Source organism: Haliotis rubra, unplaced genomic scaffold (assembly GCF_003918875.1).
Source record: "Haliotis rubra isolate DU_JTF1 unplaced genomic scaffold, ASM391887v1 Scf527, whole genome shotgun sequence".
NCBI classification, from domain to species: Eukaryota; Metazoa; Mollusca; class Gastropoda; order Lepetellida; family Haliotidae; genus Haliotis; species Haliotis rubra.
The window spans coordinates 738,584-752,882 of record NW_025767221.1 but is presented as its reverse complement, the minus strand read 5'-3'; the positions used below and the strand labels follow the sequence as shown (position 1 = coordinate 752,882).

Here is a 14,299-nt window from a genome sequence, read left to right as displayed (position 1 = left end):
TATTCATTGATCATTGTCATGCTGAAATCCATCTTGATGAAAATATGGACAATTTTAGACCGGTGCGTTTTCAGTGACGTTCAGTATATTAACGCACTCACTCACTTTAACATGACCATGCACTGTATTATTCCATATCAGTTGTTGCAGGTAAAGATACTCTTGAATATCTAGGCTGTGTAAACACCGACCCATATCTCTTTCAACCAGAGCGGCTGAGAGCTGTAGTGGACCGGCAACTGAATATTCCATAGCGAGTAGATTGTGCTTCGTCATCGTGACTGGGATTATAATTTCTACATATATTCAACCGCAAGTGGGCTGAACTCATTCACAGACAGCATCGCCATGACTGAGAAATCCTACACAACAAGTGAGTAAATATTGCGTTCTATGTCACCATCTTGTCCCATGTGATAGCCATGACACCGCCATGTTTGTTGATTAATATGAGTTCCAGCTCAAATGTGTTTAAACTTGGACTGTTTAACTTTTGGGTTAGACTAACAACTAGTCTCTGAAATGAACATATTTTACTGAAAAAACCCGTTCATAGTAAAAATATATATATATAATGAAAAGGAGCCCTGAGACTTTCTTCAAGCTGAGGAAATCTAGACTTGCCACATTTTCTAGACTTGCGTGGGCTTTCTTGGATATATTTGCTTCGGGGTCTGTACGAGAGACTACCTTTGGGTCTGTGGGTTGGGGCGTGGAGGTGATGAAATGTGTTTGTATCCATGCGGAGTGTGGCTTCGGGGCATTGAGACTGATTTTGTGACTAGATATTGATTCGATATTGTGAAATAACGTCTAGCGCCGTGGGGACTAAGTGTTATGTCGGTGCTGGTGTTTGAGTGACTTGTAGTGGTCAAGTTGTTGAATATATGGTGTACTGGATGATGTGATGTGTTGTGAAATTGGGTTTAACGTCTTACGCTCATATGACGACGTGCATGCGTGTGTATGTGTATGTGCAGCTGCTTGTACTAGCCCAGACTTAAGCTGGTTTTATAGTGCTAGCCCACTGAGATTCCCACTCAGACACATTATACTGACTCCGAGCCGACCAGTCCTTGTTGTACCCATTAAAGAACAAATAAACTTTGTTTTTTAGTACTCTTTTAACTATTACATATGAAAGATTTGTGGTTAGACTTATGCGGAACACCAAATTCATTCTTAAAAAACTTGTGGTTAATTAATACCGAGCGATTAAAAGTTGCCAAAAAGTCGCCTGCTTCACTCTCGCCCGCCAAAGAAACCACAGACAGGTTACGTAACTCTGTGACGTAACTCTGGCACTGCAGTGACGTCATATGAGGAACGATTTTCAGTTGGTTGTATAGAAAGTGTGTAGCACGCTCATCATTTTGATGATTTCTCGACATCAACGACGACATGCCGAATCGTTGCTTTGTCGTCAATTGCTCCTAGGGGTCGGGCGATGGTGTCGCCATGCACAGATTTCCACAGGACCCGCAGTTCGTGCTAAATGGGTTATGTTTGTGAGTGCGAAGCGAGCGTTGTGGAAGCCTGAAACGATATCTTACTTGTGTTCAGATCGCTTCACGGAAGTTAAAGAATCAAAACTACTTACTAGTTGTAGTAAAATATGTATATGATTGATGACCATAAAGATTTTCCATGACACAACTTGTAACATAACGATTTCTTCCTCGGAAGTGAGGTTGTGGTCGAAGTAACAATAATAGTATTATATTGACACCCACCTCGCTGCCACGAGAGAAATTGTTATGTTATAAGTTGTGTCATGCAAAATCCTTTTGGTTATGATTCCAATACATATTTTACTACCAGTAGAAAGTAGTTTTGATTTTGTAACTCGGTGAAAACAAACCTAAATAGCATTTATCCTCAGACTGGCGGATGTTCGCGACAGGGCGCCGCCATTTTTGAAAATCGTAAAGTGACGGGCTAAAGTCTGTTAGAATTAATGAGATTATGGTTTGTTTTCATCAACATGTACATAAACACTACCTTTTGACAAATCCGCTGTGTAACATTAAAGTAATTAATCAATCAGCGTGTTATCGGTTAATCCTTTGATCGATGTTTATAATGTTGAGCATTTACTCCAGACACAAGAAATGCCAAATGGGAACCTTTGTCGGGTAATCTAAGTGTGTTACCACTAATTATACCTGTTATAAATTCATTAACTGACCATCAAGTGAATGATGACAAATAACATGTGTAGGTTTATACCACCTAACACGGGTTACAACAAGGGAGTATTAATTGCTGTATTGCATGTGAAAACTTATGGGCCGACACTGTTTTGAGAATACAAACCGAATTTTACATGACATGATTAAATATCGAGGTAAAAAAACACAGAAATGGGATCAATTTGGATCAGTCATTATACAAAGGCCTTACGACACCAAGCAATTTTGACAGAAGCGTCTATGAAAACAAGTTGTAACTCGGAAACTAGGCAAAGCAGGAGACAAAATTAAATGACAGTAGATTGTGAGAACATATAGCTTTCATTTTCCACAACAGTTGTCACGATTTCAGGTTTATACAAACCTGTAAACAAGATAATTTACCCCTGAAATGTAGATGAATTCTGCATCGGCCCTCATAGCTATTCCTCATATGACGTCACAGAGACGCCCCGCTCTGATTGGTTGAAATTTCGTTCGCGGGTGCAGAATTGTGCACTGTTGTCAAAAAGGTCGATTTAAGTTAATTAAAGACCGAAGTAAGTAGTTTTAATGACGGGGTTTCATTTATAGCGATGCCAGTTAGTGATTTATGTATTTGTACCCCCCTAGAGTATATGTGATCTTTAATGCCGCGCGCCAGACAGGAACCAACAGGTACCATATTTTAACGTCTTTTGGTATGACGCGGTCGGGGATCGAACCCGCGACCTTCCGCTCTCCGGGCGGACGCTCTAACCACTACACCACGGAGGCGGTTTGTTCTGGATGAGAGACTGAGTGAATAATCGAGTCGTATTTTCTGATTTTGTGTGATTTGGAAATGAGTGAGTGAGTGAGTTTAGTTTTACGCCGCACTCAGCAATATTCCAGCTATATGGCGGCGATCTGCAAATAATCCAGTCTGGACCAGACAATCCACTGATCAATATCATGAGCATCAATCTACGCAATTGGGAACCGATGACACGTGTCAACCAAGTCAGCGAGCCTGACCACCCGATCCCGTTAGTCGCTTCTTACGACAAGCATGGGTTACTGAAGATCAATATTCTAACCCGGATCTTCACGGGTTGATTTGGGAATGAAACTAATTGAGTGGATAAGGAATAGGAAGTGGGTGAGGGACACACCAAGGATGAGTATTCCTCTTCATACAAAGTATTCATCACGACTTACCCAACTGAAGCACTCGCGTTTGAGAGGCGGTGGGGTAGCCTAGTGGTTAAAGCGTCACGCCGAAGACCCGTGTTCAATTCCCCACATGTCTGAAACCCATTTTTGGTGTCCCCTGTTATACCTTAAAGGTTACCCAAAATGGCGTAAAACCAACACTCTCTCACACAAACGTTAACTATATTCATTATATTTGTCGAGTACAAATTATTGAGCTCTATATAAATCATAAAGTTTTCATTAGACATTTTTTCAAATGTGTGTTGCAAATGTCGTTTATGTTACTGAGCGCTATAGTTTTTAAATGTCAGTTAATGAAATATTTTCAGTGAAAGAAGAAGGAAAATCAAATTTCACTTTCCTATTATATTTTGGGTTTGAAATGAATTTGCAAATTATCAGGAGTCTCTATGGAAAATCTAACTCTTTTAAGCACCCTTCATGTTGAAAAACAAAATTGCTTCTGACTCCGAGAAGTTTCTTCATAATAAACGTCTACCTTCCAGACGCCGCTTCACACTCCACTTTTCAGAACTAACAGGGCATCAAATTCATTTATTCCAACCAGCATCGCTATTTTAAAACAGTGATGTGGTTGAATATTACTTGTTATGTGTGTCTTGTCATAGTCCCCTTGTGTAAAGTTTCTGTTTTGGTGATTCGCATATTGTTATATTGAGTTTATGTACTATTTATTGCTTTTATGGAGCACAGCATATGATGTACAACAAATTCCCTTTTGGGCAAATAAAGTATTATTAATACATAGTATGCAAAATATTCTCCATATTCAAGCTAGCATTTTGTATTGGTACATGGGAACAAAGCAAACACAATCTGGAGTACTGGTGACGTTATGGAAAATATTTGAGCCTCAATAAAGTTTTTTTAACATGTACTTCGATTCTTGTCTGAGCGAGAAAAGAGTGTCTGGAGTTTAATTTACAAAAGTTCTTATGACGCTCGGCGTTTCCCAAACAAGAAAATGCCAAAAACCAAAAAACAAAACAAAAACAAAACTCAAAAAAAAAGAAAAAAAAAAAAAGAGATCAGCGGACATATCCATGCGAGCACCAAGATCAAAGAGCAAAATGGGGACGATGATGATACGTATTTGTAAACACTAAGTCTGTTTGATTTCAATCAGAAAGAAAGAAAGACCTATAGTGACAGATCTTTTTCCAAAGCCGGACCCACATTGTGTACCCATCTCCCAAACAACATCCAGAACATATGCGAACTCGACCAGTTCAAGCGAATGCAAAAAACACAGCTTTTTGACGATGCCTTTGCCTGAGGGCCTCTGAGCAATTTGTTGGAACAGGCAATATATATATATATATTATAATCACGACTAGACAACATTGCAGCGGTTGTCAATGTATCAGAATATTTTTGTTCCAGCTTCTGCCTTCCCGCCCCTCACCCCGGGCAAAATAAGGATCTACAGCATGAGGTTTTGTCCTTATGCTGAGAGGACGAGATTAGTTCTACATCACAAGAATATTGAGTGAGTATATACCATAGGATGTGCCTCTATAGTGAGAGCAAGACTAATTGTAGCACATAGAATACGAACATAGAGAGCGTAGTCTATAGAGATCTAGTTCTAGAGAATAGGACCATAGAGTGTGTATACATCACAAATTATGTCCCTCTGCTTAGATATTGAGACTGGTTCTAGAAAATAGGAACATAGTGGGAATACATACTCGAGGATACGCCCATATGATAAGAGAGCGAAACTAGTTCTAGAGAAAATGAACATAGGTTGAGTGAACACTCAAGGGTCCGTCAATATGCTTCCAGAACGAAATCAGTTCAAGAAACTGGGAACATAGTGTGAGTGAACATTCGAGGTTCTGCCTCTATGCTAAGAGAACGAGACTAGTTTCTGGAAAATAGGACAGTGTGAATAAACACTCGGGATCCGCTCGTATGCTAAATGAGCGAAACTAGTTCTTGAAAATAGGAACATAGTGAAAGTATAATCTCGTATAAGATCCGTCCCTATGCTGAGAGAGCTAGACTAGTTCTATTGATGTTCTATATTGTATTGATGATGAATATTGATTGATTTATTCATTTTTTATCCAGACATGAGATAGTGAACATTGACTTGAAGCAGAGGCCATCTTGGTTCTGGGACAGGAACCCCAACGGCGCTACACCCATCTTCGAACTGGACGACAAAGTGATCTATGAGTCTTTGATCTGCTCTGACTACGTGGATGAAGCGTACCCCAACAACAAACTGACCCCCTCAGACCCGTACAGGAGAGCCCAGGACAGGATCATTGTGGAACTGTTCTCAAAGGTAATAGTTTGGTTTATTGTTACTTGAATAACACAAACAGCCCAGTCCACATAAAAGGAATATCATTTGTGTTAATGCAAAGAATCCCATGATGACAACCCAAATGTATCTTGGAGAAGACACTCGGCCCATTCGGCTAATGTACCGACATTTGTAGTGCTGAGTATCGTTCCTTTATTGCTATTTTTGCTTCGAATTCTTGGTCATTATAATTCTACTTTCATCATCACGATATTCGTGTTTTCAATCTATGCACTTCATGTTCTTGTACCAAGCAATGGTTCATAGTTGTGACTGTAAAACGATTTATTTATAAAATTATTTATAGTTGTGAATATAATAAACTCATAAAACATAATAATCTCATTGTCACATGATATTCAAAGTAATTTGCTGTTAAAGAGAGTAGTGACTGTCTGACTTAATGCTGTCTCTTTCGGAGCTTTAAACAGTTAAATACGGGATATAGCCTAAATTGATGCTGATCTAACACAACTTTCAAGCGCAGTGAAAGACGAGCAAGGGCCTGGTGGTAACGAAGCAAGGATCGTTTTTCCATATGCAATAAGGTTCCGAACCAGGTACCAGCGGATCCTACCACGACTAAGGGAAAGAACTAGGCATCCTGTGTCCCCAGCTAGGATACTAACTACTGTTATACATTTCAGGTAGTGTCCTTCTTTAACAAAATAGCTTTTGGCAAAGAGGTCCCAAAGGAAGCTATTACAGGATTCCATGAGGCTCTTGATAGGGTTGAGAAGGCTCTTGCAGACAGGGGGACCCCGTTCTTTGGTGGTAAGAATCTTTTCCTTTTTTAAAAACGATTTGGCTTAAAAATTGTGATCAGGATGTTCGTTAAACTGTCTCATAATGCTAATGAACAACTTCAACCAAAGGGAAAGTATCTGATTTGTTTTAGGATTGGGGCATTTTCAAAGACATTAGTTTAGGCCAACAGATACCTTTAGAAATTACTTATTGTACGTCAGAATTCCCTATGATTGTTTGTTGCAAGACACACCCGCGGCACAATGGTCTGTGACATAAGTGATAGAGTTGCTCGGGTAGGACTGGCTACAATGATCGATAATCGGAAATATCGTCGATAGGAAACATTATTAATGATTATCGATATGAAAATTGTGGTATCGATAATATGGTACATAAACGTTTGTGATAGAAAAAAAAGTCTTAATTTTCTCAGAGAATACACAAATATAAGACATCAATCATGGTCTGCCTCTAAATTACATTCAGGACGCTCTTTCGTTAAAAATCCATTCAAAAACATGTTAATGTCATCACTCACCATTGATGTGAAATACATTAATTTCTTTCTTTGTTTGCAAGTTACTTTTAAGATATTTATTGATAACGGATCGATATTTGGCTAACGGTTATCGATTTTACGATCGATATCGATAACCAGCCCTACCATTCGATGATCTGAGCTGCTTAGACCATCGAATGGGTCTTACAGGTTCTACATACATCCTGTTTTTGAAAACATTTATGTTTTTAAAACGAAGCATTTGCTCTGACAATATTCAGACTTCGACTTCATCGCATTACATATGTGGATTCTTCGTCCTTAAAATGATCAAGTTTTACTTGCGAATATCTCATGTTTTCACCTTTCAGGCAGGGCTGTCCAGATGGTTGACCTGATGCTGTGGCCTCACGCTGAAAGGTTTGATGCCATGACCCAGTTAGTGAAAGAAGCGAGTGTGCCAGCAGATCGGTACCCAAAGTTTACCAAGTGGATCAAAAACATGGTGACGGTACCAGCTGTACAGAAGTGTCGTTGGGATACACCGTCTCATGTCCATTTCGTAGAAACAGCCAAAGCTGGTAAACCAGATTTTGACGTCGGACTTTGAATTTGAATCAGTAGTTTCACAGAACTGTGCAGATGATAACATAATATAGCTGTTGTTGCTGCGTAGATGATCATGCCTTCTTGGAGTGTGTAGCTCCAGTGATGTGTGATGTCAGAATCATTCTGGTCTCACAAGTTTCCACAATATACACACTATACAGTATAAGGAGCACATGCAGAAACAAACATTGATCTGAACATTGAAGCTGATTCAGAGAGATTTTGGTGACGAAGAAATTCTCCTTAGATCAAGGACTTGGGCCAAAGAAGATTTGCTTTTTACATTTGTTGCGTTCATTACAAATCTGTCTTAACAACACAAGAACCCCGGTGATATTATTTACTTTTTAAAGATTTGCAACACAAGAACCCTGATGGCATATTTAAACAAGGCAATAAACTTTGGAACTACCACTTTCGAACAAAATACACCAAGGTTATGTCCTTTATTACAACTGTTTCCTTCGGATTAGAAAGGACATGCATTCATGGTACTATGCGATTGTGAAGATCTATCTCCGGGTTATCACAGACACTGACATTCGTTCGCCAATGTAAGGTCGTTGCTTGTATGATGAAATTGATGAAAAATTATACTTTTGGAGCTTCAATTTTCTGTCCTAATAAAGCTTGTTCACTGGATTTGGTATTGGTTTATTTCTATCACATGTTACAAGATCCATGAGGAACGGATATGTTTTGGGTGAAGATGCTGATACGTGTGTCAAGGAATGACGGATCATCTGTCACGAGTGAACAAATGAGTGAGTATGGTCTCACGCCGCTTTTAGCAATATTTCAGCAATACCACGGCGGGGTACGCCAGAAATGGGCTTCACACATTGTACCCATGTGGGGAATCGAACCCGGGTCTTCGGCGCGGGACAGAACGGTTTCACCACTTAGCTAACCCAAGTGGCGAGTGACTTACACAGTTTATATCAGGAGGGACAGATAATTGGTTGTTCTTTGTCATTTGTTTTACTGGTCATGTCAAATATGAACATTAAAAGCAAAAAAACATTCTGACATTCACCCTTTATACGAGAGTCGAAGACACAGTTTTATATACTTGTGTGAAACTGCGCTGAAGCACAATGAACATAATGATTCCACGATGGTCAAATACTTCAATGAAAAGGCATCCATTTCTAGGAATATGAAACAAATTATTCCAAAATTTCGCATCGAGAATCTTTTTGTCTACATTTAGTACCAACAGTAAGTATTTCAACGTAAATGATACAGAATATAACTAAACACACACTTACAGTTTATTGTAATAGATATATATTTTGTGTTCCATGTAAGGAGAAATTGACAAGAATTGTTTAAGGTAGCATAAAGATATGGCTTTTGCAGGGCCTGCATTATTCCAAATTAATGCTGCAGGTAAAGATTCCCTTGAATATGTAGACTGTGTAAACATTTACCCAACCAGAGCGGCCAAGCCACGCGAGAGCTGAAGTGGACCGGCATCTGAATATTCCACAGCGAGTAGATTGCACTTCGTCATCGTGACTGGGATTCTAATTTCCGCATATATGCATCCGCATCCGTGTTGAACTCATTCACAGACAACATCGCCATGACTGAAAAAACCTACACAGCCAGTGAGTATATTTTTTACTATGTCACCGTCTTGTCTCACGTGATAGCCATGACACCACCATGTTTGTTGCGATATAGTGGGATACATACATCGTTGATTTGCATCAAAACCATGTATTCCAGCTCAAATATGTTTAAGCTTGGACTGTTGAACTTTTGGTCAGTGGTTGGGGCGTGGAAGTGATGAAATGTGTTTGTATACATGCGGAGTGTGTCGCAGAGGTTTCGGTCGCCTCTTCAGGGGTCTCTTCGGGGCATTGAGCCTGATTTTTTCCTGGTGTTATTAGATATTGATTCGCTATTGTGAAATGACGTCCAGCGCCGTGGGGGACTGAGTACAATGTCTTTGCTGGTGTTTGGGTGACTTGTATAGAGAGTGGTCAAGTTGTTGAATGGTTAGACTAACAACCAGTCTCTGAAATGAATATATTTTACTGAAAAAAATTCATAGTAAAAAAAAAAAAATATAATGAAAAGGAGCCCTGAGACTTTCTTCATTTCAGAGGAAATCTAGACTTGCCACATTTTCTAGACTTGCGTGGGCTTTCTTGGATATATTTGCTTCAGGGTCTGTACGACAGACTATTGAATGGTATACTGGTGAGAGAACGAGTATAATCGAGTCGTATTTTCTGATTAAGTGTGATTTGGGAATGAAACTGTGATCGAGTGGGTGAGTAAGGGACAAGAAGATCAGATGAGTAGGACACACCAAGGATGAGCTTTACTCATAATACAAAGTATTTAACTCAGATTATCGCGATGGGTAGCCCAGTGGCTAAAGCGCCACGCCGAAGACCCGAGTACAATTCCCCACATAGGAACATTGTCTGAAACTTATTTCTGGTGTTCCATGTTATGATATTCCATAGAATGTTGCTCAAAATGGCGTAAAAACAATACACTCTCACACAGACGTCGACGTGAACTATATTCAGTATATTTGTTGAGTACTAATCGTTGAGTTCTATATAAATCATAACGTTTTCATTAGCCCTTATGAATGTTCTGTGTTGCAAATATTGTACATTACTTAGGGCCACATGTTTTATTGATCGGTTACTGGCTTATTTTTAGTGAAACAAATGAAAATATGATTGCAAATTCCAGCAATATTTTGGGCTTGTAAAGAAATAGTCTTCAGAATATATATTCTCCACATTAGCGTTTTGTGGAAATATGACAAAATATTGTTACATGGGGACAAAGAAAAAAAAATAAAATCAGGAGTACTGGCGACGCTAGGAAAAAAGAATTTGTGCGAAAATAAATGTTTTCTTTACACTTCGATTCTTGTCCGAGTCGGGCAAGAAAAGAGTGTCCGGCGTTTTATATAAAAAGTATTATGAGGCTCGGCGTTTCCCAAAATAGAAAATTATATAAACCCCACCAAATCCCAAAACTAAAATAAACCCTGTGGGACAGATCCCTGTGGGCACCAAAATCAAAGAACAAAATAGGGATGAGGGATGATACATATCTGTAAACACAAAGTCTAGACTGTTACCTGACTTCTCAAGTAGTTCACCATACCCAGATGACTGTGTGATTTGTAATAATCACGACTAGGCGTCATTGCAGCGGTTGTCAGTGTATCAGAATATTTTTGTTCCAGCTTCTGCCTTCCCGCCCCTCACTCCGGGAAAATAAGGGTCTACAGCATGAGGTTTTGTCCTTATGCTGAGAGGACGAGATTAGTTCTGCATCACAAGAACATTGAGTAAGTATCCACCATAGGATGTGCCTCTATAGTGGGAGCGAGACTAATTCTAGGGCAGGATGTAAGAGTGCGAGTACAGTGTTTCATAGAGTTCTAGTCCAAGATAATAGAAGAATAAAGTGTGCACACATCACAAATTGCTGTCCCAACGCAGAGATCGAGACTGGTTTTGCTCATAGGAACATTGATACATCCTTGAGGTTTCACCCAAGGGAGCGAAACTGGTTAAAAATAGGAACATAGTGTGAGTAAACACTCGAGATCTCGTGCCAATGTTAGGAGAGCGAGACAAGTTCAATGAAAGAGTGTGAGTAAACACTCGAGGTATTATTCCCTATGCTAAGAAAGCGAGACGAATTCAAGAGAATTGGAACTTAGTGTGATCCATCAAGAACATTTGGAACACATTACCCGTTTTCATTAAAAGACAAAAACACATTTTGTATTTATGATAAATATTGATTGTGATTATTTTTCACCCAGACACGAGGTAGTGAACATTGACCCGCTGCAGAAGCCATCTTGGTTCTGGGACAGGAACCCGAACGGCTCTGTACCTATCTTCGAACTGGACGACAAAGTGATCTATGAGTCCCTGATCTGCTCTGACTACGTGGATGAAGCGTACCCCAACAACAAACTGACCCCCCCTCAGACCCGTACAGGAGAGCCCAGGACAGGATCATTGTGGAACTGTTTTCAAAGGTAATAATTCCGTTGATTATAACTTAAATAACACGAGCAGTCTAATCCACACTGAAGGAATATCATTTCCGTTACCGTAAAGAATCCCGCAAAGACAACCAGACAGTTGTAATTTTAATTTAGTGATGGATATGAAAACCTTATAAGTGACAGTGCAAAAGTGACGCAATATGTCTTCAAATATACATGTATCTTGAACACACGTGGCCCTATCGGCTTATGTATCGACATTAGTTGTGCTGAGTATTGTCCCTTTAAAAGGCAATCTTTTATTCAAATTCTTGGGCACTATAACTCTACTTTCGTCATAACGATATTATTGTCGTGCACTTAAATCTATGCACTTCATGTTCTTGTACCAAGCGGGCCGGTGGGGTAGCCTAGTGGTTAAAGCGTTGGCCTGTAACGCCGAAGACCCGGGTTCGAATCCCCACATGGGTACAATGTGTGACGCCCATTTCTGGTGTCCCCGACGTGATGTTGCTGGAATATTGCTAAAAGCGGCGTAAAACCAAACTCAGTCAGTCAGTCAGTCTTGTACCAAGCAATGATTCATAAAACGCTGTATTTATACATGATGTATAGTTGTGACTATTATAAACTCATAAAACATAAAAATATTATTGTTACACGATATTCAATAAGTTATTTCCTGTAAAAGGGTAGTGACTAAGTGACTTAATGCTGTCATTATCGGAGCTGTGAACAGTGAGATCACGGAGTTTCAGTTAAATACAAGATGAAAGCCTAAATTGATGCCGGTCTTACACAATTACAAGCGTGGTGAAAGACGAGCAAGGGGCCTGGCGGTAACGAAGCAAGCAGAATCTTAGCATGTGCAATAGTGTTCCGGACCAGGCACCAGCGGATCCTGGGCATCTGGGCATCCCCTACTAGCATAATTACTACTGTTGTACATTTCAGGTAGGGACCTTCTTTTTCAAGATAGCTTATGGTAAAGAGGTCCCAAAGGAAGCTTTACGGGATTCCATGAGGATCTCTCGATCTGATTGAGAAAGCTCTTGCAAAAGAGGGGACCCCGTTCTTTGGTGGTAAGAATCTTTTCCCCATATGTTCCCTTTTTAAAAACGATTTGGCTTTTAAAATTATGATTAAGATGTCAGCTAACCAGGCTCATGATACCAAAAGGAACAGCTTCAAGTTAAGGGAATATATGCTATTTTTAGGATTGGGGTATTTTGAAAGAAATTAATTTAGGACTACAGGTAGGCATTAGATATTGAACCCCACAATGCCCTGAGACATTAGTCACAGCGTGGCTCAGGTAGGGCTGGGTAAATTATTCGATAATCGGAAATATCGTCGATAGGAAAAATTATTAATGATTGTCGATATGAAAATTGTGTTATCGATAACATTGTACATCATCTTTTGTAATAGATAAAAAGTATTAATTATCTCACAGAATAATCAAATTTAGGACTTTGATCATGGCCTGCCTCTAAATTATGTTCAGGACGCAAATTGTCACCACTCACCAGTGATGTGAACTATTTCATATCTTTCAGATATTTTGGCAAGTTACTTTTAATATATTTATCCATAACCGATCGATATTTGGTTTACGATTGTCGATTTCTACGGCCGATATCGATAGCCTACCCTATGCTCAGGTCATCGGATTTGCATTTGAGGTACTATACACACATCCTGGGTTTCAAAATATAGTCTCAGATATGACTTCCACTTTCATACCATTTGTCTTCTTCATCCCTTACGATGATCTATTGTTATCTTTTAACAGTTTTTTGGGGCGGTGGGGTAGTCTAGTGGTTAAAGCGTTGGCTCGTCACGGGTTCGAATCCCCACATAGGTACAACGTGTGAAGCCCATTTCTGGTGTCCCCGCCGTGATGTTGCTGGAATATTGCTAAAAGCGGCGTAAAGCCAAACTCAGTCAGTCAGTTTTAACAGTTTTACTTCATACATCTGAATATCTCATCTTTTTACCTTTCAGGCAGCGCTGTCCAGATGGTTGACCTAATGCTGTGGCCCCACGCTGAAAGGTTTGATGCCATGACCCAGTTAGTGAAAGAAGCGAGTGTGCCAGCAGATCGCTACCCGAAGTTTACCAAGTGGATCAAAAACATGGGGACGGTACCAGCTGTACAGAAATGTCGCTGGGATACACCGTCACATGTCCTTTTCATAGAAACAGTTAAATCTGGAAAACCAGACTATGACGTCGGACTTTGAATTTGAATCAGTAGTTTCACAGAACTGCCAAATGACCACATAATATAGCTGTTGTTCCTGCACATATGGACATGCCTTTCTGGAGTGTGTAGCTCCAGTGATGTGTTACGTCAGAATCATTCTGGTCTCACAATTAGTTTCCACAATATACACACCATACAGTATAAGGAGCACATGCAGAAACAAACATTGATCTGAACATTGAAGCTGATTCAGAGAGATTTTGGTCACGAAGAAATTCTCCTTAGATCAAGGACTTGGGCCAGAGAAGATTTGCTTTTTACATTTGTTGCGTTCATTACAAATCTGTTTTCAACACAAGAACCCCGGTGATATTATTTACATTTTAAAGATTTGCAACACAAGAACCCCGGTGATATTATTTACTTTTTAAAGATTTGCAACACAAGAACCCCGGCGATATTATTTACTTTTTAAAGATTTGCAACACATGAACCATGGGGATATTATTTGCTTTTTAAA

The 14,299-nt window shown here is 39.6% G+C and overlaps 2 protein-coding genes across 2 annotated transcripts; both read left to right on the top strand.

Moving 5' to 3' along the window:
• The first annotated feature begins 148 nt into the window (after positions 1 to 148).
• On the top strand, positions 149 to 8,206 carry LOC124252864 (glutathione S-transferase omega-1-like). The gene is made up of 5 exons (XM_046686536.1): positions 149 to 373; positions 4,773 to 4,878; positions 5,466 to 5,685; positions 6,354 to 6,480; positions 7,327 to 8,206. Exons 1-5 carry the CDS (start codon positions 349 to 351, stop codon positions 7,563 to 7,565), a joined length of 717 nt encoding a protein of 238 aa, XP_046542492.1. The 5' UTR covers positions 149 to 348; the 3' UTR covers positions 7,566 to 8,206.
• Positions 8,207 to 10,060: 1,854 nt separating this feature from the next.
• On the top strand, positions 10,061 to 13,909 carry LOC124252851 (glutathione S-transferase omega-1-like). Its single transcript, XM_046686523.1, is given in 7 exon segments — positions 10,061 to 10,065; positions 10,791 to 10,895; positions 11,379 to 11,541; positions 11,544 to 11,600; positions 12,525 to 12,593; positions 12,595 to 12,652; positions 13,578 to 13,909. Coding segments are annotated over 7 exon segments (696 nt in total). The 3' UTR covers positions 13,817 to 13,909.
• Positions 13,910 to 14,299: the final 390 nt, after the last annotated feature.

Excerpts from the sequence above, each read along its gene's own strand:
- LOC124252864 (XM_046686536.1), top strand. The coding sequence starts at position 349 with ATGACTGAGAAATCCTACACAACAA. Across the intron at positions 5,686-6,353 it reads TTGTGGAACTGTTCTCAAAG|GTAGTGTCCTTCTTTAACAA; the intron begins GTAATAGTTTGG and ends TATACATTTCAG. Across the intron at positions 6,481-7,326 it reads GGGGACCCCGTTCTTTGGTG|GCAGGGCTGTCCAGATGGTT; the intron begins GTAAGAATCTTT and ends TTCACCTTTCAG.